The following is a 27,296-nucleotide window of genomic DNA, read 5'->3' as shown; positions in this document are numbered from 1 at the left end:
GTCCTCTTCCACGACCACATCTACACCCTCGTCCTTTTCTAGTAGGATCCACTTGATGGTTTAGTATCATGATTTCCAACTTTTCAGTTTTCATGGAGGATTTACATCAACTCAAACTATTTAGTAAATCCTTTCTTTCGAGGATTTAGTTACTCAAAGATCTTGTAGATCTTTTCTCATGATACACCTCATCTTACAAACCATCTTTAAATTGGTGTAAGATATCATGGCTTTTTTTTTCTCATCTGATTAACTTATCGATGATTTCTCAAAGCTCATTTTCTCCCAGGCGTATATTTACACCCAGTGCCCAGATCATATAATTATTTTTCGTAATATCTAGGGCATTAATTTCGAACTTTGTTAAATTCGACATGATTACTGAATTCATAGAATAATAATTTAATATAGACGAGAATTTAAATGCATAATTTAAAGACGTAAAGTAAAAGCAATAAAATAAAAGCAAAAAATAAATTGCGTAAATTTAAATTGCAGAAATTTAAATAGCATAAATAAAATTGGGGGCCCAGCCCACCATATGATCCAGGAGTCTTAGACTTCCATATTGATCATTTTCAAAGGTTTGAGGCGATATAGTCGGCCATATTAACTTTTTTCTTTTAATCAAAGTCCGAGGAGGCTTAGCCTTCCATTTTTGACCTTTTATTCACGGAGGTAAAATCTACCAAATGTTTCTCTGATCGTGAAAATCAACGGAGAAGGCCAAGCTTCTCACTCCAGAATAATAAAAATATTTTAAATAATTAAAATTATTGAAAGACATAAATTTATAAACTTATCTCGCTTGCTTGGTTTTAAGAACGGTCGGTATAAGAGAGCTCGTCATGCTGATAACGTGTTATGAATTATAGGAGGTGAAGTATAAATATGTTATTATATACAGAAAGATTAAATAAATAAAAAGAGGAAGAAGGATAGGACGTGAGAGAGGGAGAGAGGGATGATTATATGTGTGTGTTGAAAAGTAACGAGAGAGAGATAAAGCTTTTTGTTCATATGTATTGTTATTACAAAGAGAGAAAACCTATTTATAGTAAAACAAGTACAAAGCTTAGTCATCTTCTCTTCACAAGAGAGAGACACGTGATGATGAGAAGGATAACATAGAGAAGAACACATATCCTTGTAAAGATGATTAATCATCATTTTATAACATCAACAACGTTTTGTCTTCTAGGAATGCTTAAAATCCTAAAGTTGTGGAATCTTCATTGCACCACCTCTATCTCTTTTAGCTCTCTTGAAAAGTTTTGCCATATATATTTTAAGCTTTTTGATTATGATAATCAAATCCTTGAACTACAAAAAATAAGAGTTTTAATAGCAGTACATGATACCATATTTTAGATTTCTGTTATGGTTGATATACTCCTTAGTTTTACATAGCATTTGTAAAAACGTAAACCAGTATTTTTAAAAACGGATCGGAAGCTGAACAAAAAAATATTTGAGTCATGGTTCAAAACAGTTCGACCGGGTCAAACCATATTTAATAATTTGGTTCAATATATTTTAATACTATATAAATTTGAAGTAATGTTAGTAAATAATACATAATTAAAATATAAATAACTATAAAATATAAAAAATTGTAAATATAAACTAATATTTTGTTTATATAGTTGGTTTATGAATTTTTGATGATTTAATAGTTTTTATTCAGTTCAATTGCTTTGGGACCCAATCCAGTTATGTGACTGTTCCATGGTCAAACCAGTTAGACCCAACCAGGATAGATGACCGGTTCATGGTCGAATTTCCAACCATCATATATGTCTGGTTTTAAAAACACTGATACAAACGCTATGTTTGGTTGGTGTGATCTTAATTCTGCAAACTCTTTTTGAAAATGTATTGTACATATCACTTTGAGTTTTGAAATGCTATGCATAATTTTTTTTTTTGAATGAATGTTAAATTTTATTCATCAAAAAAACCTTTGTATAAACTAGTGCTTACTGATTACTTGTGTTACAAGCGAAAAAGAAACAAACAACTCAAAATATGAAAAAACATATTTTCTTACTCTTCTCCAAGCTTCCAAATCCCCCTCAAATTTGATACAAGTCAAATTTGGAAGTGCTAAGAGATTCACCTCATTAAAACCCACATTAGAGAAAACCCAAATGGGACAAAACTCTAGTGGGGAAAAAGAGTAAGAATCCCTTAGCTAAGGGATAAGTCAACAACTCCTCATCCAACTTCAAACAAATAAGATAAACCCTCAAACTCCTGTGCTGAACCAGTATTGAAGAGCAAGCTCCATTCCCTTACAACCCTTCGATTTCATAAGACTTAGCTTATTTCTGACCTCCTTATCAACAAGCTTCTTCACTACAATCACAGGTAAAGGCTTTTCTCCATGCTTGATTTTGTTCCTCTCACGCCATATCACATAGATAGCAACTTGAAAGACGTATCTCAAACAAAATAACCTCCTCTTATCTCTCTCAGGCCTCTTGATCCAAAACAGAGGTCCAGACTGTTGTATACAAATCCCCCACAACGCCAAGAACAAGATGCTCCCAAAGCTGAGAAGAATAAGCACACTCAAAGAAGAGATGACTTCTGGACTCTGAAGCATTTTTACACAAAACGCAAGTATCATCCACACCACTACTCCATCGCACAATCCTATCCATAGTAGCTAGCCTATCCAGCATAGCCAACCACAAAATGAAAGCTTACTTAGGAGTGGTCTGCGAGAACCAAACAGATTTGGCCCAATCTGTTTGTGCATAAGTAGACCGAGTCAAGAGCCAGGTCTCTTGAGAAGAGAATACGCTTTTAAATCCTGAGCTACCTTTCCAAAGACTGAGATCCTCCGCATCTCCCCTCACCTTCTCTTTTACAGTCCAACTCCAACACTATATTGTTTAGCAATTCAGTACGATGCCTTCTTCTTCTACGCACACTAATCGCAGCATCTGCCACAGTAGCTTCATTGCTTATCCCCAAAACAATAGGTCCACTAGCACCTAAAGTATCAAACAGAACACCTTCAGAAGACCAGTTGTCATACCAAAAAGAAGTATTATACCCATTCCCCACTTCCTTCTTGTAGAAACTTTTGGCAATATCTCTTATTTTGATAATTTTTCTCCACATCCAAGAGCCAGCCTGAGTATCTTCCTGCACTTCCCAAAAACATTTCTTCTTTAGCAAATTATTTTTTATCCAACGCCCCAGAAAGAGTTACCAGTCAACATTCTCCAGATTATCTTTGAAACATAAACTCTGTTCACTTCCCTTAGTGACAATGCTATGCATAATTAAAACGGGAATATAATTGATTTTCTCTCTCATCCTTATTTCACTTTCCCTCTCACTCCATTTCATTTTCTTCCAAAACCCCATACCTTAAACCGTAAACCCTAAAATCTAAACTTTAAACAGAACCCTTAAAACTCAAATATTTTCTTATTTTAATATCAAATTTTAAGTTTTGAATCCCTAAATTCTAAACAAGTTTCGAAACCCTAAACTCTAAACAAAAAACTTTAACCCTAAAACCCTATATTCATATCTTTATTCTAAACTCAACAATTTAAATCTAAATTCTAAATCAAACTTTTAAAAAATAATAATGCATCAAAATGCTTTTTTATAAAATTTCCACTAAAAATGAAATCTAGTCACTTTGTTAAAGTTATATATCATTTAACTTTAGAAATATAAATCCATTAAATATACACATGATAAACAATGTTTTTGTCAGTTTCTAACCTTTGTTTTGAGTCATAGTATATGTTTTCGAGTCTTTTCAGGTATTAGGTTGATTTGAAGCAGAAGGTGTTGAACTGGATGCAAAAGAACAAATAAAAATGAAGAACTTTGAAGGTGCATCAGACCTTTATCTGCTATTTTCAGAGGTTTTTACGGCTAAGCTTTCTTTTTATCAGACTTGTTGGTTTTAGAGATTTGGAGAGATGAATCTATACTTTTTGGGAGAAGATTTCTGAACCTTGATTTTGATTTCTAATTCCACTATGCATCATTTATCATCTCTATGTGTTTCTTCTGCTATGTCTGAGTGATTCATTAGTTTGGTTTAGGGTTTCAATGGGATTCATGGATTGATGATGATTATGATTTGCTGAAATAGGGAACAATCTATCGGTTTCTTCATCTAGGTTGTTCTTAGTACTTGAACTGAATTGATCACCTAGTTCCTGACTCATAGGTTTTTTAATGCACCGAAGTGTTCGATTAAATGGCTGAATGAATCTAGATGAGTGAATATTCTTAACCAAGAAATTTCTTGTTAGTAAGTTTTGTGAACTTATCAAACTTGTTCTTATTGCATGTTTAGAATCCAAAATTCAATGGAAGTTAGTCTATAGGATTCTATTACATAGGGTTTAGTACTGCAGATGTATACTAATCTAAGTAAGGGATATGAGTTATAGAATGGTTCTTAGTAAATTCCCTGTTAAACAGTCACGCTTTTAATTCATAAGTTTACACTGTTCCTTGCTTTCTGCTTTTACATTCTTGCAACAGGAAACTACAAACAACCTATTTTATCTTATCTTAACTCGTCTTTTACATTCTTGCAACAGGAAACTACAAACAACCTATTTTATCTTATCTTAACTCTACTCTCAAAGATTCGTTGAGTAACCTAATTTGAGTCGTTGTGTAACCTTTGTCCTTGTAGATACAATCCCTGAAATATTTATGCGGTTCACTGTGCACTTGCAGTATACTTTCAGTGGTTAAAACCTGATTGTATCAACACACAAACCTTATATCTTCAATCAAACTTTATACACTAGTAGAAAATATAAACCACAGATCTAAGCACCAAATCAAATATTTTCATAATTTAAACTTAAATCATACCATAAACTATAAACCCCAAAACCCGATACTACAAACTTTATATTATACACATTAAAATTTAATTTAAACTCCAAATCGTATATCAAACTCCAACCTTTTAAATTACTCTATAGTTATTATACACAAACCTTAAACAAAAAAACACAAGAATGTATATCAAAGAAAAATAAAAAGTTGTCAAAGAAAAAGTAAAAATAAAAATAATTTTTTTCTATTGGTCAATTCATGAATCGCGTGGATTGCAATACATTACCTTCGGCTGTAACTGGTAGCACAATTTATGAATACTTAGAATGAAGGGAATTAAAAAATAATGTTGTGAATGAAAAGGTGGAAGTTACAGAATAGAAAAAAATGGAGTGAAGCATTGGTAGCTGCTACAACTAACACTCAGAAATTTTTTTCCGTGATGTTAGAAACTCGAAATGTGACTGCTAGAAGAATTTACACTCAGAGCCACAATTTCTCTTTCCAATCACAAATAAAGTTATATTCGATTTGTGGATCACTTTTAGAGAGTGATTTGTCTAATATACATTTTTCCTATTTCTAACCAAATCGAAACCATTACCGTAGGTATTCTCCAAAGTCTCCATCTCTCAGGGCTTTCATACAAACTATCGTCGCCGTCGAACGAGAGCTGGTTTTCAAGACTTTTGCTCCAGCAACAATAGCTAATCAGTCAAGATCTTAATCTCCGAGATCACCGAATCCACGACTAAGCTCAGCACAAACCCTCTCCTAAACTGCGCTGGAATCACTGTATTGCATCGATGAAAATGTTTGTGATAAGATCAGTTTAGGTGGCTAACGAGATATTTGGCTGGAATTAAGGGAAGGAAGCATTGATAGCTGCTGTGTTAGAAGGAGACGAGGTGATGATCCGGAAGGCTTTATGTTGATTCCAGGGATGGAAGCTGTGAAAAAGAAGGCTTTGGAAGCTGGACGTTTGGATGTACAACTAGTGGGGCTGGGCCAAGAGAAGATGGTGGAAGCTTTTATGAATTAGGTAGAAACTTGAAAGTTTTTGATTCTATGAAGAAGCTTAATAAGATTGGTTCTAGCTGCCATTTATTTGACTTTTTTGTTCTTTATCAGGAGGGATACTCCTCGTCAAATAAAACATGTATGAAAACTATAATTGTAAACCATGATCAAATTTATGGAAGCTTTATTTTATATATTTCTCTTAGTATCGACTATAGATATTATTGTTCGCTATTTTTTCATGGAACCGCTTAAATTTCAACTAAAAACTGAAATAATTTTTCATTATCTTCATTTAAGTAATCATCCTCCAAGTTGGAGACCGATTACATCCACTGAAATAATTTTTCATTATTTGTTGAGAAGATTGCTCAAAAGCAGTATATAGAGCTAGCATACTATTGTCTAGCCTGCATCACAACAGGCTGAAAGTGTTAACTCCGTGTTGCCTTGACCAGGACTGTTTTTACGGTAGCGCACAACGCGAAAAGCTACATCCCAATAATTTTCTTGTGAATAGTGTGTTTTATAATGGTAATAAAAATGGAAAGTTGAAGTAAGGAGTTATAAGTTAGAGAAGTTAGGAAGTTAACTGGTGATAGTTCAAAGAAAGGATAATTTGGGTTTCCATCACATGGATTCCATACACATACAAAATCCATTCTTGATTACTGAAAGAACTTGAGTTTTAATTGTGAGTTCTAGCATCGACTTAAAATGAACACACATAGGCTTTTATCGGAACACAATATAACATATGTTTAATTGAAACACAATATAACCCACGCTTTTATAATGTGCTGGTTTTTGGATCAAAGTCTAATTAAGTATACACTACGATAGGACTTCTCACATTGTGTGATCCGTCCGACCAAACCAAAGAGGCAGACACAATACCAGAAATACCCGCAAGACTCTTGCCAGAGACTGTAACCGTGAAAGATTTCTTCTCCCCTGATGAATTAAAAGAGAGTGTTTCAGGATCAACATTGATGTTGAGTTTAGGATCCCCAGCCAATTTTGCCTTGTAAGTAGATCCGTCTTTCCCAACATTTGTGACCGTTCTTGAAAACGTGATATCTGAAGATGAAGAAGCTGAAACTTTGGCTGTCATTGAAGGGTAGTTCAGATCTCTCACGCTGAACTTTGATTCCTTGGAACAAGTAAAGGCTCCACCGGCGAGAGTACTAATGCCATTGGCTGAGTAGTCCAAAGAACATAGCATGTTTAAGTAATCCTCTTTGGCTATTTCGTAAACAAGCCCTGGATCAACTGCTGCAGTAGGGTTAACATGTCCAGATCCGTATGCAAACTCAGCTTCTGCATTTTTCGATGCGTTCATTGCCCAGGCTGCAACAAAACAAAAAAAAAAAGGCTCACATCACTATACATTCTTTCTTTGTTGAAGGAAATAAATATATTACAGTATAACCTCTATAAATTAATAATCTATAAATTAATATCTCTATAAATTAATATAATTTCATAGTCCTAAATTAATTTTTGGTTCAGTTAGTATCTCGATAAATTAATAATTTCAATAAATTAATAAAAAAAAATTATAATTTTGGTGTAGTCCCAACATTATTAATTTATAGAAGTTTCACTGTAGTTTGATATTGATAATTAATTACCAGTAGTCATGATAGCAGATTTGACAGCAGAAGCAGACCAATCAGGATGGAATGTTTTGATGTAAGCAGCTACACCTCCGACATGAGGGCAAGCCATCGATGTTCCGGACATGAAATAGTAATCCATGCTTTGTCCAGGAACTACTGTTGGACTCATCGGTGAATATGCTGCCAGTATATTCACCCCTGGAGCCGTAATATCAGGCTGCATGTATGTTATATAAACAATCTAATGTGAAAACTTTGATCATTAATTCTCCCCATTATGTGAATATTGTTAATTAGGAGTGGTACCTACCTTCATGATATCGTTAAAGAGAATGTTTGGACCACGAGAAGAGAAGGAAGCAACGATCGGAGCATCGTTGTCCTTAACTGTCTCACTCCTCAATATAGTTCCTTGAGGGTTTCTGTTTCACATATATAGAAGAATGTGGTTAACGAATATAACCGAAGAATGTTTAATTATGGAAGAGTTCCTTACGGTGAGGTGAGCAAGTAAGATCTTAATGCTTCGTAATTGGTATCATCTAAGATTGCGACCGGAATTGGACCAGGATCAGGAATCTCAACATAAGGTATGTGAAGGATGGTTCCAACAGCACCCGCTTCTTTAGATTCCATAACATTGTTCGAACCATCGCATACAACGATTTTTCCCTGCACCTTGTTCAGGCAACCACTAGCGCATACCCTAGAGATACAATAACAAGAAGATCAAGTTATATCCATAGCTTGACGTTTCACCTGTTTCTTATACCACAAGCTAGGTCACTAGAAATATTCTTGAGCGACAAGTTAAGGCTCAAGCCTTGGATCACAAATTACCTTGCTTGCTCCTCTGTACAGTTATTTGAAGCAGTTTTCCCGTACGCCAAAGGATACATTTTTCGCTTTAAGTCAAAGTCATTGATTGATTTTCCCTGTATGGTTAATTACTTAAATCATCAGACCAGTCTGATGAAAACAATCATACTCTTGATCACAGATTGACGTCTAAAACAAGTTTTAAAACTTCTTACAGGTAAGGCTGTGGCATCTCCATTAACAACAGTAGTAACAAATTTTCGATCAGTTGAACTGGCAGCCACTGATATGATCCAGGGTGCAAGGTTTTTTGCATTTCCAAGTTTAGAGCCATCGTTCCCAGAAGCAGCTGTGGTAACAATCCCTTTGGTCATCGCATGAAATGATCCAATAGCGATAGGATCAACATCGACTTTAACAACACCACCTCCAATGGAAATGGTTATAACATCAACCCCATCGGCAATAGCATCATCAAATGCAGCTAACATTGATGCTGCATTGCAACCTTCTGGCTCACAGATTCGGTAAATAGCAATTCTACCTAAAGGGACACCGCCTCTGGCAACTCCTTTGGCCACGCCGTTCACACTCACTCCTTTTACTATGTTTCCGGCGGCTGTTGAAGCCGTGTGTGACCCGTGTGAATCGTTGTCCCGTGCTGAGTCTTGCACATAATGTCGTGCTCCAATCAATTTCCTGTACAATTTATGTTAGGTTAATGCTTTCTTGTCGCTAAAGAACATGGAGAATAAAATTGCAAAGTTGTTTACTTATTGCATGTGAAATTAGTTCCTCCAGCGCAAATTCCTTTCCATTTTTTTGGTATTGGGCCAATGCCTTCGTCTGAAAAGCTCTTGGATTCAGGCCAGATTCCGCCGTCAATTACACCAACTATTATATCGGTCTCGATTTTAGGGACCCGCTTGCTCTTGTCACCAAGTCCCATGAACTCGTAAGATCTTGTCGTAAGAAGCTTATAAACGGTGTCTGGGAAAACCGATACCACACCTTCGATGCCTTCACATTACACATTAAATCATCAACATTGACATGGCCATAATAGTGAGTTACCTAGCTAATCTTTTTATACAAACATATAATATCTCACCAGTAAGCTTGTGTCTTTCAGATTCAGTGAGTCTGGCTGCAAAACCGTTGAAGCTTCTTCCATAGCTTCTGACCAAATAATCCTCTACGGAACTTCGATCGGAACAAAATAAAAGACCAGTGAGAGACGAAAAGTAAATAACACGAAACAAAGCTGGAATAGGTTTGAGTCATGTCTTAAAACCTAGATCCGATAACTTCTTGAAGGATATTCTGATGGTGAGACATAGGAGAGTAAGAAGCTTTTGCAGGAAGAGCTCCCATGTAAACAATATATACCTGCATATGCGTCAAACAAAATGCTATGACGATGAATATGCTAAAACAAAGACAAACATAGATATTTAAATATGGTAACGAGACATATATAACAGCAATTACTTGCCATTCTATCGTTCTCAGTAGCTGTAGGAAGCTGACAAAGGCTCATGAGAAGAACCCATGAAAGGTAGAGGATTAAGCCAAGAGAAGCCATTATTGAGACGTTTATTTGTTAATATGAGTTCCCAATAGGTGAAGTGTTAAATATATATATATATATATATATATATATATATATATATATATATCACATATATGTTATCCATATTTATGTATTAGATTATGAATTGATATATATCTATTTGATTTTACAATATCTCATTCTAAGTCTTTCACAGAATATTGTCATTATATTCTATTCTGGTAAGGAAATGAATATATTGTTATTAGTTTTGGTTTATATTGTTATTAATGCAGGGTGACGAAGAAAAAAATGACCCAAAATTTTGGTCAAATAGAAGATTTACAGTTTTCCACCTTACCTTATTTTGCTATTTTTATCCTATATCATCTATAACATATCAAGTCATTTAAGAAAAATGTCATTTTTACTATTTTTTGAAACAAAAAGATATCTCAGATAACCTTTTTAATATATAATAATATGATAATATCAGTACAACATATCTTTAGTAATATATTGTTTCCATTGATTAGTGTGTGTGCAGGGTGGGGGTGGGGGGGAGGGAGGATATTAGTGTTAGTATTTTGATATTTAAAAAACATATTGCTTTTTAGTAAATCTAAGTTCTATATGTATTTATATATACAGTGTTATCCATTTATTTATTTATTTATTTTATAATGATCTTCAATATAATATAGAATACTAGGGTCGGCCCGCCCTACGGGCGGGATATACTTTATATAAAATTTAAATTGTTATTTTTATATGATTTTGTGGTTGGCGTTTTAGGTTTGCATTTGCAATAGATGTTTATGATAATGACTTTTGTCTTTCATAAAACTTTAGGTGAAAAAAATTATATGTGTAAAATATGTTTTGTTTGTTTACAATAGTTGTTTGTCCAGTAAAACAATAGTTGTTTCTATATCAAAGGGACTCTGTATTAATATGTTTTGAGGACTACAAATGGTCTTTCTTGTGGTAATTTTTTGTGTATGTTGTGAGAATAATTATTTTTTTATGTTGAAATCATAGTCTTTCAACATGTTACTGGAGTGAAAGAGATGATTATTTGAAGTTGTATTTTTTATTAAAATTATAATATATATTAAATGCGAAGAAGGTATTAAAGCAAAATTAATCAAAATAAAAAAACAATAAAACCGGAAAGTGTAAAAATTGAGTAGTGGTTGATGAGTGTAAGCACTTGGTAGTCACCGTAAACTAACTCCAAAAATATTTCCATGTGTTTATACTAATATCAATCAGTGCATTGATTTTCCAAATTATTGAAAGGACACTTTTTTAGTGGCATAATAAAGATTATATTATTTTTATAATATTTCTTTTTCAATATAGAAATGTCGTGTAATGAATTTTTGGTAGTATTGATATATAATATTTTATTAATTTAAGTTGTTGGTTAGTTTGTTCGTAAGTAATTTTTGTTTTGATTTTTTTTTGCTATGGCATCATCATGTGAATTGTTATGTTTTGAATAATTTGTATCTAACAATCAATGTATATGATTTTTTTGAGGTTCTTGTCAGCCGTAAGGACTTTGCATAATTTTTCAAAAGGAGATCTCAACTTTGGTGAGAAATTGGCAATCCAAACATTAGCCATCCAGTTGGATTGGAAATAGTGTTCTGGGTTGGAATGTTGGTTCATTTCTTAAGTTTATTGTTGGGTGATACTCGGTTTTGGTAAAATAAGCTTTTATTGTTTGTTAGGAACAAATATGAACATCTCTAAACCGCTTCTTGCTTGGAAGCATATGATTTCCGATTCTACGGGGAAGAAACTCATAATGGTTTCTATGTTCCATTCGAGATCAGTTACCAATATATTTTTCGAGATTTGGAGGACCAGTTGGTAGAATTTGGTTTCTTTGAAGAGATCGAAGTTGCATTCGAACAAAACTAAGTATTCTTTGTTCTATAAATAGAGAGTTTATTTTTTCCCAAAACAACTAACATTTTTTTCTTAGAAAACTGAAATACATAATATTTGGATTTCCATTATCGAGGTATTAAAACTTTTACTTGGTTGGCAGGGATTTTAATCATGTGTATTTTGCACGTATCTGTATATTTTTTATTAGTCAAAGATTGTTGTAGAGAAATTTTCATTTTAGGTTTTTTCTAATTTTATATATATAGAGTAGGAAATTATTTACAATCAGATAAATGGGAATATAATCTTTTGTAAGATTTCAACAACATGACGTAGTATCTATGTTTTGATACATCAAGGGGGGTATATTCAACCGAGAGTTTTAGATGATTTGTATTAAAATGACAAATCCACTGTTATTCAAACATGAATTTTAAAAACTCATTTAAAATCCACTGTTATTGAACTTGACATTTCGTAAAGTACTCTGAAATCCACTGTTATTGAAAATATTTTAAGTTGTGGAGTTTTAAAGTTTTGAGGTGATTTTAGGGTGTTTGGGTGGAGTTTTTAGTTAAAAAAATTAAAACTCAAATCCCATGGTTTTAAGTGATATTCTAAAGTACTTTAACAAAAATCACTTAAATCTCTGCAACTTATTAAAATCATCTAAAACTCCATTAAAAATCAAATCACATCAAATATTAAATTGAATACATCCTCCTTACTATTTACCACCAATTAGCATGGTAAGTTTTTTTTCATTTACTTGATGTATTTTGTTGCTTACAAAAATTGATTTTTATAATAAAATATGAGCAGGTATGAGTTATTAGTGGTAATGAAAAAAATAAGAGTTGATCCTTTTATCCTAGAAGTTTCTATACATCTATCCTTTATGTTGTATTGTCTTATTGTAATGCTCGTAGAGCTAGAATTATCTCTTCTTCAAAGTGTAGTCCGATTGTTTAAGTTTTAATGAAAGTGGTGTTTCAAAAAAAAAAAAAGAGTTGATTTCGACATCTTTAAGATATTTCTATATTTATATATATACTAATATTTAGGGACATATATATATGTTTTAACCCAATTATATTTATTAATTTCTGAAATAACTATTTTATTTTTTTCTATAAACATAATATGTTTTTTACTTAATCATGAAATGTTTTTTTTACAGAAAATAATTAGTGTAAACTTAAATTTTATTATAGTTTCTTTTAACATAGAGTAAAATACATTAGAAATTGTTTTATGTTAACCAGTTGATGATTATTTATGTCAGATACTCAGACTATGGAACTTTGTAGCATAAGTGAAATTATTTTTCACTCAATGGCAATATTCTTTTTTATGAAAACTATTAAAATATGATGGAAAAAAATACCAATCCCTAGGGAATTATTTGATGAACCTAACAGTAGCATGCGATACTCAGAGTCGTGCCTACCGAAGATAAAAAAACAGAAACCTTGGCTTTGGGTATCATTGCAACATATAAACATATTTTTTCTTATTTATAAAACTATCAAATAGGTATAGTAAAAGAATATATAATTGTAAATGAACTCATAAAAATAGATAAGACTAAGGTCACAACACAACAGAAGTTTTATTGTTTTGGTCAACAAAAAATATTACTACACAACACACAGGATACACATGATGAAGATTATATCCATGGCACATCTGATATCTTCCCATCTTTTTTCTCTCGTCTGTTGGAACCACAGAACGACCAATCGAGAATCTTGTTCACTCGTTTTAGATGCTTGGTCTCACGTTCAGACGGCTTGCCAGCTTCTGTCCCAGTGACTTATCAGCCTGGTTCACACATCGTTAGCCAATCAGTCTCAAAAACGTTAAAAAAACTTCACAAACTTGTTTAACTATTAAAAGCTCAAGGAAAGATACAATGGCAGTAAAAGAAAATTTTCAGATTATATACCTGGGACCAGTAAGATATCCAGATGCTGCAGATTTCATGTGTGATGGGAGGGGGTGACAGAGCATCAATCCATCGACCGACGTTCTTGCCTGAAGTAGAAAGCAACCATAAGACAATAAACATGTAAATGTATTGAGTATCACCAAAAAGAAAATATTAAAAATAATGTGTACCTCTCTGGTGTGAAGGAACAATTGCAATCTCTAGGCTCCTTGAAGTTGTTCTCTTTCTCAATAATACACTGCAAAACAGATTTTGAACTTTTAGATCATTTGTTTTCTTGTCTGAACAATCCTTATGAAACTGAAACAGAGTTTCTTAAGTTTGAGTTGATTACTGGCCCTCCACGTTTTACATAGCAGACTGCAGGTGGAGTTGGATAATTCTCTGCATGGCGAACTGGGTCATACCTTGAAGGGAAGTAGTTAACCTGCACCAAACCACCTCTCGTAAGAAAAATATATTCTAGCTTAGTGGTTTCATAAGCTACTTGCCTGGGCCCTTGTGAAGTTAGTTATAAGGGCGTCAGACCATACACATAAATAATAAAGCTTTCGTTCTCTTACCACCAGCACTGACTATTTGCTCAGCCCAGATATCAGAACCGGGTTTTCTGCACCAACAATCTATAAACATAGAAAAGGCATTCAAGCTCTCATTTTAAGACACGATGTAGAAGTAAAAATGATACCGAGGTACTAAGTACTAACCAAGAGAAGTTTGTCGTTCAGACTGTAGATCATCAGCCACTACCATAAACAGACTCTCCAAAGATATCGGTTTTTTTTTTTTACTCTTGCCTCAGATTGATCATCACTGTTTTATCTTCACCAAGACCTGCACAATCGTCATCGTTCTCATCATAAACCATCAAACTCCAGAATCGAAACAGAGCAATCATTCCATTAATCAACCAAACAAAATAGAGCAATCATTCAATTGATTGTTTTAAGAAAAAACTAAGAAACCATACCATTGACCGTCACTTTGGGTTCCGCCGGAATTGATCTGCAGCTCCCTGATTCGAGACGGAGAAATACGTAGCTTATATAGTGGTGGGGGAGCGAATAAATGGGATTAATAACGAAGCCTTTACTCGGAACGTTTGAGTTGGTAAGAAGAAGAGCAAACGGCATCGAGTCGCCGTCACAGGATGATGAAAGACGACCACAGCTGATTAGGGTTTGGAGGTGAGATATATTCTTTCGGGCCAGAAACAGTTTTAAATTTCACAGCCCAAACTCAGAACACGCAAACGCCTTTGAGGAATAAATGATACGGTGCGTTTGGCGTAGGTGGACACATGTCAGCTTCTGGAGAGGCGAATTATCTACGTGGATTCCTATGTGGAGCTCTCTGGAGAGATAGAAAGCCTTCTTTATAGTAATAGATACTACAAGAAAACATGTCCATAACAATCACACGGTTGGTAGTTAATTCGTCGTTATTTACCAATTACGACGAACTAACGATGAAACATGATTCATCGTTATAGCTCGTCATAACTGATAAATCATCGTAAATTCGTCATAACTGTTACGACTAACAGAATTCGTCTTATTCGTATTTGTCATATATCAGAAGGCCTCTTTTGTCACTCCATTCGCTCTATTGAATACCTTGAATCGTGTTACAGATGTACTCGGAAAAAATCATTAAACTCTCTTGTCGTAGTTTCTCAATTTCTATTGTAAAATACAACGAATGAAAAAAAAAATATTCATATGTCCCACATGATCTCGTCTTATCAATATATATTCCACTTGATCCACATAATTTACATAATCTACTGCTTTTATCATCCCAAGTTTCAACATAAATTTATGTTATTACAAGAACTTGTGTTTTAATTTTTTTTGTTTGACAATGAAAAGTCATTCCATTACTTGTGATTATCAAAGTGGTTATATTCCCTCCATTAATATCTTGGTATAGGTCAGATACATTTAGGTGACAAAAAGTTTTTATTTTTAGTAATTAAAATGAAGTTATTTTGATTAATTATATTAACGGTGTCGTTTTATACACATCATTTGTCACATAAAAGATGACTTACCCAACAAATGTCTTATTAACCAAAATAGATATTTGTGTTTTAGTTTTAAACCAGAGTTTTACTTCCGCGGCCATGTGAATTTTTATTTTTAATTTTTTAATAAATTATTTAATGACATTGTTAAACGCATAGATTATTTGGATATTTTTAAATTTCTATAAGTCTACTCAGATCGAAAAGGTCAACTCGATCCGTCCGAAATATTATAATATCTACATGAAATTTAATTTTAAGATCCAAAAATTCGATATCCAAAAGAACTGTTTTTTATTCGAATGGATACCTGAATTTCCATGTCTAACAAATTTTGTAAACAAATAAAAAATTTAAACCAGTTGAACTCTTTTCACGAAAGAAGCAATTTCATTCAAACCTGCGAAATTATTATGGCTAATATGTTAAATAAATGATGTCGAATTACTATAGTAAACTAGATTATGACCCGTCCTTTCAAAAACATGTATATTTTAAAACATTTCTTTTGAGAATGTAATTTTTATATTTGTGTTGTTTGTAATTATATTTGTAATTAATATTAATTTAATTTGATATAATTTTGGTAACTATATTAAATATATCAAATTGCATAAATATACACTTGTTCCATATGCATTTCAGAAATTATTTTTAAATTTTATTCCTAAAATTTCAGACATATTATATTTTCTTAACTGTTACATAGTATAATTAGTCAAGAATATTCGTACCTAAAAAAATCCGACTCGGAATCGAGCCGAAAATTAAAGTCTCATACTCATTAGACATGGCCTATATACTTGAATGGTTCTTAAAGTGTTATATCCGAAAACCAATATCAAGTCCAACACGCACTGAAAACCGAACAACTTTTTTGAAAATGTTCAAAAATTAATTTTTAATATCTATCAGTTAATATAAACTCCAAGACATGAAACCAAAGAACTAAATAATAGCTAGAAGAATAGGTTGTAATGTTCAGGAAAGGATAATTACCTTACGTCTAACGTGTTGATAAAAGATCTATATGTGAGTGGTAAATGTATTCGTAGAAGAATTAATAAGAAAACTATATTTGTGTGGGTTAATATGATTATTTAGTATGTGTTGTAAAATATGAGGAAAATAATTATTTTATTTCATATCATAAGTGTCTTTCTATAGGGGATTACATAGACCGTCATATAAAAAAGGAAAGAGTACAATGAGTTGTCCTCACTCCTCCTCATGAACATACTATAATCTTTAGATGCTTGGAGCATTATGGACTAATAAATTTTCCTTGTGTACATGCTACACACGTGAGATTATATGGGATAACTTTTTGTGCCTTTTCCAATATCAATTTCGCATCATGTTTTGTAACCAGGATGGCCAATCCGGTCATGCCATAAAGTGTATAATTCCGTGGGTAAATCATAATGGTTACCATGGCTTTTGCCTCTATCATACTGATCTTTGCATAGTCTAGGTCAGTAGAAAATGCATGTAGTCTTTAGGACTTATTATTGCCTTGGGCGATTTTATACATATATCTGAAGGAACTCTTTGTTTCCTTTGCCCATTGTTTCAATATGGAAACCATTCATTCTTATATCTTTAAAACTCAACATGCTGCTCTTGCTCTTAGAGCTGGGTATACCTGCTATGAAATAATCATTGATTTAATGAAATATCTCTTGTCTCTTAGAATTGTGTGGTTGGATCCATTGTCCACGACCAGAACATCCATATCATCTTTCATTCTCAAAGAAAAGCCAAGAATGAATAAAATTTATATGATTTCTATTTTATTATTATTATAGATATATATATTTTAATTTTGGAATTTATATATATATATATTAATTTCAGAAAAAAATTTCAGAAACAGAAATTAAAAATAAAACTTTTATTCATATAATAATAAATCCACAAATAAAATCAAAATATAAAACAAAACATCAAAATCAACTGGATTCTTTTAGACAATCAGATGTCTCATATTCTATAAGATCATCTTTTTCATGATCAAAATTATTTTCACCATCTTTATAGATCAAGTGGGCTTCATGATTCTTCCCTTTCAAACTCTCTTGGTAGAGATCAACTAGATGCTTGGGAGTCCTACATGTCTTAGCCCAATAATTACTCATTCCACACCTATGGCATAGTGATTTGGTCGAGTTGGTCGGGTTGGTCGAGTGGGACGGTTTGAATGAAGATCCGTGGCCTCGACCATGACCTTGCCCAAACGACCCTCGTCCAGACGAGTGTCCTCGCCCATGACCAAATGATTCTCGACCACGGCCATGCTTATTTCCTCGACCACTGCTGGATTGGACGTGATTCATTTCTTTCTCGTCCTCTGTAGCCGTGTGAGCTTCAGGTACTGGTGTGGATCCTGGAGGTCTCATCTCACTGTTTCTCATCAGTAATTCATTATTTTTCTCATCAAGCAATAAACATGAAATTACATTTGCATAAGTCTTGAAGTCCTTTTCACGGTATTGTTGTTGTAACAACATATTACTTGTGTGGAAGGTGGAAAATGTCTTTTCAAGCATATCATCATCCGTGATATCCTCACCACACAGCTTCAATTTAGAGACTATTTTGAACATTGCTGATTTATATTCATCCACGGACTTAAAATCCTGGATTATGAGATTCCTCCAATCATATCTAACATTTGGTAATAACAGCGTTCTTTGGTGATCATATCTTTATTTCAATTTGTTCCAAAGGTCTAGAAGATTCTCAATAGTCAGATACTGATCTTTGGGACTCTCAATAAGATGATGGCGAATTATTAGAATTGCCTGATATATATCTTTCTCAGTTGCATCGTTATTCTCAGTAATGCATTCACCGAGGCCTTTTGATTTTAAGATGATCTTGGTGTCAAGTGCCAATTGTAAATAATTATCTCCAGAGAAATTTAGGACAAAAAAATTTAAATTATTGATTTTCGACATCTAAAATATATACATTATAATTTAGAATTTTAAACAAGATGTTCTAATCAATTATGCATTCGGCAATTTCAATCAAGATGCATGCCACTCCGCCAGTAAGAGAATAATGCAATCAGATTACAAATTTTCTAACAAGTGATTACTACATGATTCATACGACCAGTTATGATACGATGCTTGCCATGCGGCCGATTCAGATATGATGCAATCTTAATGAATGCTAAGAATTTTATGTAACCGCAATTATTCTAGCAACCTAACTGATCATGTTTTATTAACATTAGCAATATGCAAGCTACACGGTTTAATCAATCAAGCATCATGAGATTTATCCTATCAACCTAAACGGTTCATGAGAGTTTATAATGCAATCGTTTTACACCTTAGCAAGATGGTTTCTAAGTTGATTTTGAAAACATGATTAAACAATCAAGAATTATCAAATTTATTCTAGCAACTTAGCGAATCAAATCATGATAGCAACTTAATCGATTTAACCTAATTAAACTTTAATCAAGTTTATAAATCTATCAACTTATCAATGAGATTTATCAATGTTTAAAAGTTTTAACAGGCTGATCAATTTTATAAAACAGTATGATGATAATCAACCTAGCATATGATTTAAATTCTAAAAACATTCAATCGGATATGAGATTTTAACAATCCTAATCAAATCGGTTTCTAGATGTTTAAGCAATCAATCTAGCAATCTTAGCTTTTCAATGTTAATCAAATCAGAACAATCAAAACGAATTCAATACAAAAATTATTTTAGGTTTTTGAATCGGTTTCATGCATTATATGCAATTTGCATACATGCGGTGTAGGGTTTTATATTTTTAGGGTTTGATTTGATCAATAGGTCAAGGGGAATTTAGGGACACGATATGATCATTAGATTTAGGATGATCATGGGATTTTGAGATTCAAAACTTTTTAGGTTTTTCATTTTAATTGTTAAAAACAATCTCTATCGAACTTGAGAGCTTCGATTTACTCAATAAGGGTTTTTGGATCTATTGTCCTAGGGTTTTAATTTAGGGATTTAATATTTTAGGGTTTTATCCTTTAGCAAACAACCAATTTGATTTATGGGTTCTTTTAAGGTTTAGAGTTTTACCTAAACCTCAAGACGTGTAGAACGGACCACCAAGAGCCGCGTGCTGGTTTGGGATCGTCGAGTCGCGAGCTGAGGTTGAACCGGGACGAGCTGGAACAGATCGCATCTTGTTGCTGAGAACGTCGGGTCGTGAAGTGAGTTGAAGACAAGAAGGGAACGAGCTTCTTATCGGGTTGCTAACGAGCTGAGATCACCGGTTGAACACGGTGGTGTTTGAGTTCAAGGTGAGACGGAACGAGCAGCTATCAGGTCGCGAACTGAGGTCGGATCGGGATGAGCTGAGCGGAACGAGCTGAAGTCGTGATCGTGGGTCTCGGATGGATCGGGATCGTTTGCTTAGGGAGCTTAGATCAAGATCGGGATGGAGGTTTGATGGTGATCGGTTTAACATGAAGAAGAAGGGTGATTAGGGTTTTAGGGTTTATCGAATGAGAGAGAGATCAGATGGTTTGTGTATGCGATTTTAGCTTAGGGTTTATCAGAGCAATTCTTGCTGATAACATGTTGTAAAATATGGGGAAAATGATTACTTTATTTCATATCATAAGTGCCCTTATATAGGGGATTACATAGACTGTCATATAGAAAAGAAAAAAGTACAAATCCTAAGTAAATAAGTAAAAGGAAAACTAGTCCAAAACTAATATGGAAAACCGTGTATCCGCCAATAATCTAAATATTGGGCCTGGTTATGAACATCTACAATACATGATTTATAACAGTATGTTATACGTTATTGGTCGACCAGTATTTATTTTCCCACTTATATACACTTTTTGTGACCGCAGAGGTGGGTTTCAGAAGTTTTTGGAGTTAAAGTAAAGGTTACAAAAATGTATATTAATATTAAGTAGTATGTAGCCAGTTTTTATAAAAATGTGGTATTTAGAGTAAATAAAATTAGATATAATTATATAAAAAAGCAATAAAGAGCTTTTTAAATAAAGAAAATAAATAGTTAGATATAACATTTATCAATAGGTTATGCTTATATTTTGATAGAATAGATTCAATTAATGAAGTATTTAGAAAAACTGAAAAAAAGATATAATAAATTTAAATTATGTTTATACTTTGTAATAAATGATATTGAAGTAATTAGAAAAACAATAAATGCAATGGTTAAAATTAGTTAAAAATAAATGAAAATCTGTAAATAGGTATGCATTATTTTGTATTTCAGTTAGATATATAAGACATTGAATAAAATGGTTAGAATTAGTTAAAAATGAATGAAAATACGATATGTATCATCTTGTATTTTAGTTTGATACATAGGTTTTGTTTTATACTTTGTAATAAATGATGTTGAATTAATTAGAAAATACAATAAATGAAATAATAAAAATTAGTTTAATAAAAATGAAAATCTGTAAGAAGCAACTTAAAATAGGAGAATACTATTTTAAAATTAATTAAAATTATTATCCCGTTTTACTCTTTGTTTGGATCTGAAAAAGATCGAAATAAGCCTTTTTCCATATCTATCGAAAGTTCTCTGTAGTATTAGACGCATCGGAGTCTTGCTTGTGAATACTTAAAAACCCCAACAATGGAGTCATTCCAGCGTAATCCATGTCGGTTACGAGAGATTCAAATAATTGGCCTTTTTAGTGAATTTATTGAAGCACTTGACGGAGCATATGTCGGAGTAATGTTGGAAGTTGTGATGCAGTTGAGTCGAGTATTGAGATAGACATGAACAAACAAGCTTAAAACATGATGAATATATGGGACACAAACATGACATTTAAATATGCATATGGTTAGGCACACACGGAGGTCCGTCTACACATGATTCCTTGGTGTTGCAATAAGCGTCGAGCGATCGATGAAGATTATGGTGTATATTAGAGATGAACAAAAAGAACTGGCCTATAGCTTAAAAAGCTTCATTGAATATCCCAAAACCCGAAACGAAAACTCCTACAGACTATCAAATGAACATTCTACCACCAAACTCTACTTTTCGTTAAAAGTTAAAAGACACAAGTAACTTATGTTATTACCTTGTGAAGTCGATTATAGGAAAGTAAATGTCTCTATGCTTTTTCACAAGGAGGAGGAGGAGGAGGAGGAACACCGCAAACCCAATCTAGGACGTTCAAATATTTTGATCGAAACACTTCTCTTTCCTGCGCGTAGCAGTGCATTATAACGGCAGTCGAAACGCTGAACACGACCACATCTGCCCTTCTTAGAATCTTGGGCGGTCGAATGTATCCTGCATCTGTCATGCATGTGAAGAAGCTCTCTATTGCCCTCGCTAAGCAGTAGAGTGATATCTCTATCCTTCTGCTTTTCTTTTCAATTGCTAAAGCCAGACCTGTTGGGAACTGCAACGAAAATTCACGGTTTGGTTATAATGTTAAATTGCTACATACGTGTATGTTGTTGTGAATAGATTTGGTTTGTACCGTTGCTATGGCCACAATCGGTATGCTGCATGTCTCGAATGTCCGGAAAAGCAGGCAAGTCCAAGCCCTGGTTAAGACAATTATAGGAGACGGTATACGTTTACGCATTAAGTGAAACAACACAAAAAAAAAATTTGCTGAAGTGCCGACAGGCTGACTATGTTTTAGGTTTTGATGATATGAAGAGCTTTAAAAGATTTGATTCTAACTGACCAGGAAGAAGTGCAGTAAGTAGAGAGAAACAAACTTGATCTCGCCGTGCCAAGAAGACCCTTACCGAGTATTGAGTATTGCCTGTAAGATATGAGTATGAAAGACTCTATTGAGGTGATGAATAAAATCTGAGATAACACAAAAACGTTTAACAAGCAATGGATTCTAGGCGAAACAAAACTATTACTTTTTTAGCAGGTCTTGACGATGGACTATAAGCGCTGGGATCAAGTAGACAGGGACATAGACAGGTAAAGCCCTCTTGTATGCTTGAAGGAAAAATGTAAGAGCATGCTTAGTACATGACTCTTTTCCATGAATTATCTACAAGAAACAACATAAGTTTTTAAGTAAAACTTTTCTACAAGATTAATAGCATGTGATGCTTTCTATTGATAGAACAAAAGAATACAATGTTCAACTAACCGAACAGGGGACTTTCATGTTAGGATCAAGTTTGATATCAACTCCAACAGACTTGTAATATTTCTCAATTGCCCTTAAATTGGTGAATGGTTTGGCGCTTGCGATATCTTTAACGCCTTGTATGATAGAAAGATCCTTCCCACCTTGTTTGTTAAGGAAAGATTTGTACGATGAAGGAAGACTTTCTTGCTTTAAAATGTACGAAGACCTGAAAAAAACGCACACATAAATCAACTAACAAGAGAATGAAATTCAAACCCCTAGATATCATTTGTAGGGAGAAAAAGATAACATACAAAATCTGTGAAGAAGAGAGACACATGAGAAACAAGTCCCCATGTTTCCACGTAAGCGGCTTGCAAACTGAACCAAACCGTTTGCTCTTAATGCCGCACCGCGACGCAAGAACCGCAGCACGCATAAAAATGTAAACAGCTAAACTCGTGTGCTGTGTGTTTGGTCCCGTGAGAAGCATCGATGGCCCAGCCACTAAACCAGCAAAAAGGGCCCTCCATTTTGCAGTTCTGGGAAATTCAGACAAAACACTTGACACTGATCAAACACTTGAAGCTACTTTTGGCTACTCAAAGAAAAAAAAAGATCAAGAAAGTGGGACATACCTTTGGTCTCCTGCCAAAGAACAAATAGCTTCATCTACAGAGACAAAAGTACCAGCAAAGGTTCCCAAAAACAGACCGTATCTTAGAGTTTCCTTAATCCCCATGGAAATAGCTTCACTATTCGTGAAATCACCGGTTCTCCTAAACCGATATATTCCAAAATCAAATCAACCAAAAAAAAAAAATTCGAATTCCGGTTTATTATTTTCAGAATATACCTGGATAGAGAAGAAGATCTACGTCGAGCCAGACGAGCAAAGATGGAGAAAACAGCTAATCCACCTTTAATCCCAGTACCTATGGAGAAGGCTTTGATGGAAGCGACGATGATTCTACGCAGCTTCTCCGATTTTGATCCAGAGGGAGAGCAAGAGGAGGAGGAGAGATCGGGTTTTGTCGAATTGCAGTGATTGCATGTAAGGTCAAACGGTTCCCCGGAATCATCGCCGGCGGTTCCATCGATGACGCATGAGCAGTGAGAACCGTTTGCCGTGTGGCGAGAGGGTGACATGACGTCGGGGAGAATAAGGGTTGATCGGATAGGTGAGCTCTGGGTGGGAAATTGGGTTCGGTCGGGCGTTTGAAATAAAAAAAAGACAAAAGGGGAAGGAGCAACAGGAAAAGCTATAAGAGACTGACGAAGAGAGCGAGCAACACAGCGAATCAAATTTTGGAGTCACCGAGAGTATACAGTTGTCAAGGTTTGATTGACACGTGTCAGTTGCTTTTTGTTCCGAATCTCTTCATTCTTCTACCTGGGTAACCGTTGATTCTTCTGCCTGGGTAACCGTTACAATGGAAGTATGGTTGTGATAAGGTTTTTGGTAGTCATGGTCTTTTTATCTGGAAAAAAAAAAACAGAGAACATTGAATTGAAACCTAAACAAAATCCTCTATGAATATTTATATGTAAAAAAATTATCCGATGAAAACCAATCCAAATCCTATTGAAAACATGAATACCTAGCACTTTCTTTATGTAGTTGTTACTATAACCAATCCAAATCCTATTGAAAACATGAATACCTACTATATTTTCTATCTTAGTGGATCTTTTCTGTCTTTTATATATCAAAGCACATGTTATTTTCTCAATTAAATCATGACACATAAATTGAATTCTCGGTTCCAATTTTTTGAAAGGCTTTAGTAACAAAAATCTTTTTCTCCAATCACCAACACCATATTCAGAAAAACTATCACCACCATGTTCAAAGATGATGACTATGATTAAAATTGTTTGTCTTCTATATAATTTTCTATCTATTAAACTTTTACGTTCTATTTGATTTTAATAAAAGAGATGAAATGCAAATATTGTCAAGAAGTCATTGATTCATATGAGAAACATAAATCTGAATGATCAAAGAAAATTCAGAGTCAGAGGCAATGTTGGTTTATCCTAAGACTACTAGAACTTATGTTTTCACAGAGACAGTTCTTCCAAATCTGTATACTCGGTTCATCTGCCATATGCATTTGCAGCCTTGCCGTTGGGCAATGTATATGGTTTTATGGTTTGTATTTAGGCGCTAAGTGAAGACAAAAATTATTATCAGTGTATGAGTATTGCCTGTAAGATATGAGTATGAAAGACTCTATTGAGGTGATGAATAAAATCTGAGATAACACAAAAACGTTTAACAAGCAATGGATTTTAGGCGCTAAGTGAAGACAAAAATTATTATCAGTGTATGGTTTTATGGTTGGTACGACCATATGTGTCCTCTTGAGACCTTGTAGTAGGTGCAATAGTTTCCGAGATTCTTTGTTTAGGAGGGAAGAAATTTCCAACACAATGGTCCAGCTCATCTTGTTCTTACCATCAGAAAGGTTCTAAAACACACAGAGAACTTATGGTTACGACAAGGACTACAAAAAGAATCGAGGACAATCAAATTGATAATGACTTACAGAAGACGACCGAATGCCCCCCAGAAATGTTGTTTCATGCTACTACAATAGAAGCAGCCTCAATGTATGATTGGCTCTGGGAAGAAGATTTTCAATCAGATGTTGAAAAGGAGCTCGTTCAGCTTTCTTCTTCTGTGCCACAGGCTCGTTCGCTATATTTGAGTTGCTGCTCATGCAGTGAACATATTGTTCCTGTTTCGACCATCACGTTTTCTTCCACATGTAGGTCACATAATGAGAGTTTGGGTAAGATTTTTCAAGCAGATGTTGAAAAGGCGCTCGTTCACGTTTTTTTTTTTACTCATTGCTTTAGAGGAGGATCCTTTAGTATCCTTAATCTCACCAACTTCTCGCAAGCGTTTTTGCATATGAGAGTTTGGGGTAAGATTCTCCTTATCAGGAGTAAAGATCTGTGGTTCTAGTTTCAGATAATTAGAGTCTGTTTTCTCTGCAACAAGGCTTTTGGTTTCCCATTCTGTTTTTGCTTTCTTTCACCCTTGTTGGTACGAACCTGGAGAATAGAATCAGTTTTTCCTCTCCAAGACCAAATGTTGCTTGTGCTCAATCGTCTCGAGGAGCTTCTTGACCTATCCATCTCATACAATACATCATCTGTAACAGCCGGTGTTTGAGAGGTCTGGTTTTGTCGACTCCCAGTATAATCAAAAGGCAGTTTTTTTTGTTGGTTTTGTATCCTCAAATGTTTCTGCAGCCAATGTAGAAGGAAATGAAACCTCCTTATCAGTGCTTCCTTCTCCCTCTACTTCGATTAGGTAGTAAGATTCTTTCAGATGTCCCAGATCCAAATGAAATATTTCTTTTGGATTCCTGATTTGGTGTTAACAAGAAAACTTTGTGTACCACTCTGTTTTTGCTCCTCTGAATGGCACGAGCTTCTCCCATCATCAAATATTTGTTCAGTCTCTCTGCTCATTGCTGATATTTTCTTCTGATCTCCTGCAAGATTCTTCAGATAGACTTTGGATATATTCCAGCGAACTAACAATCAAATACTACTATACTGACTTCGTTTGGATTGATCCTGGTTTCTCTGTTGCTTTCTTTATGTAGGTTCTGACTATTGGGTACTTCAGAGTCTAAGTGGCCTCGGGCATCTCCTATTAACTTTGGCTCAATTTGAGGAGAGGAAAATACTTGACTGGCCTAAAGACCTCAGTAACTTCATTCTCTTCGTGACTCTGAACGTCAGCTTTAGATAGTGGTTCGGCAGATGCTTCCTGTATTTTCTCTGTTACAAACCCTATCTTTTCGCTGACTTCTTGACGAGGACTCATAATCTCAAACTCGGCAGCCAGTTCAAATGCAAAACAACCTGAGGCTTCAAGTAATGGAACAAAAGCAGCTTTTACCGCTCCTGGAACTATTCATCTGAGACAGTTCTTGATCTCTTTTACCATGTGGTTGCGTGGTCTGGTTTTCTTGACTCTCAGTATAATAAGAAGGCAGTTCTTCAATCGGTTTTAAAGAAAATAAGAACTCCTTATCAGTATTTCCAGGCTTCAGAACGCTCAGAGAAAAATGACGATTCTGTTTTTGGTTTCAGATTTGTTAATGACAAGAAAATTTGTGTATCACTCTGTTCAAGGTCCTCCGAATGACACTATCTGCTCCCTCCCATCATCAAATAGATTTTTAGTTTCTCTGCTCCCCTGTTTTTTATTCTGATCTCTGCCCTATTTCCTGTAGGTTCTCACTATCAGTCTCTATGGAAACTTCACTCTTGTATGTTAGAGGAACCTAGGAGGTCTCAGGCAACTTCAGTTGAAATTTCTATCACACGGTCAACTAGAGGACAGGAACTGGGAGGTACCTCAGTTTCTCTATCGTTTACGAGACTTTGATTTTCAAACTCAGCTAGTGATTCAGCAGATATT

General features: G+C 34.3%; 2 protein-coding genes and 1 long non-coding RNA gene across 3 annotated transcripts; all 3 read right to left on the bottom strand.

Annotated features, from left to right (window-relative positions):
* Nucleotides 1–6,679: 6,679 nt before the first annotated feature.
* On the bottom strand, nt 6,680–9,686 carry LOC108860533 (subtilisin-like protease SBT4.2). Its single transcript, XM_018634398.2, has 9 exons — nt 9,592–9,686; nt 9,409–9,500; nt 9,071–9,317; nt 8,513–8,996; nt 8,319–8,413; nt 7,975–8,184; nt 7,789–7,900; nt 7,491–7,695; nt 6,680–7,206 (listed from the first exon to the last, which is right to left on the bottom strand). The coding sequence occupies exons 1-9, from the start codon at nt 9,669–9,671 to the stop codon at nt 6,680–6,682; spliced, it is 2,052 nt and encodes a 683-aa protein (XP_018489900.2). The 5' UTR covers nt 9,672–9,686.
* A 3,619-nt stretch (nt 9,687–13,305) lies between these two features.
* On the bottom strand, nt 13,306–14,947 carry LOC130512592 (uncharacterized). The gene is made up of 6 exons (XR_008946157.1): nt 14,410–14,947; nt 14,266–14,325; nt 14,037–14,129; nt 13,873–13,940; nt 13,700–13,788; nt 13,306–13,575 (listed from the first exon to the last, which is right to left on the bottom strand). It is a non-coding gene; the product is annotated as an uncharacterized LOC130512592 (long non-coding RNA).
* Nucleotides 14,948–21,519: 6,572 nt separating this feature from the next.
* Nucleotides 21,520–24,346, bottom strand: LOC108857584 (uncharacterized). Its single transcript, XM_018631580.2, has 8 exons — nt 23,706–24,346; nt 23,488–23,628; nt 23,164–23,391; nt 22,868–23,075; nt 22,629–22,765; nt 22,442–22,522; nt 22,229–22,295; nt 21,520–22,147 (listed from the first exon to the last, which is right to left on the bottom strand). Exons 1-8 carry the CDS (start codon nt 23,996–23,998, stop codon nt 21,854–21,856), a joined length of 1,449 nt encoding a protein of 482 aa, XP_018487082.1. The 5' UTR covers nt 23,999–24,346; the 3' UTR covers nt 21,520–21,853.
* Nucleotides 24,347–27,296: the final 2,950 nt, after the last annotated feature.

The sequence above is a fragment of the Raphanus sativus genome, chromosome 5 (assembly GCF_000801105.2).
Source record: "Raphanus sativus cultivar WK10039 chromosome 5, ASM80110v3, whole genome shotgun sequence".
Classification (NCBI taxonomy): Eukaryota; Viridiplantae; Streptophyta; class Magnoliopsida; order Brassicales; family Brassicaceae; genus Raphanus; species Raphanus sativus.
This window is presented reverse-complemented; position numbering and strand designations above follow the sequence as displayed.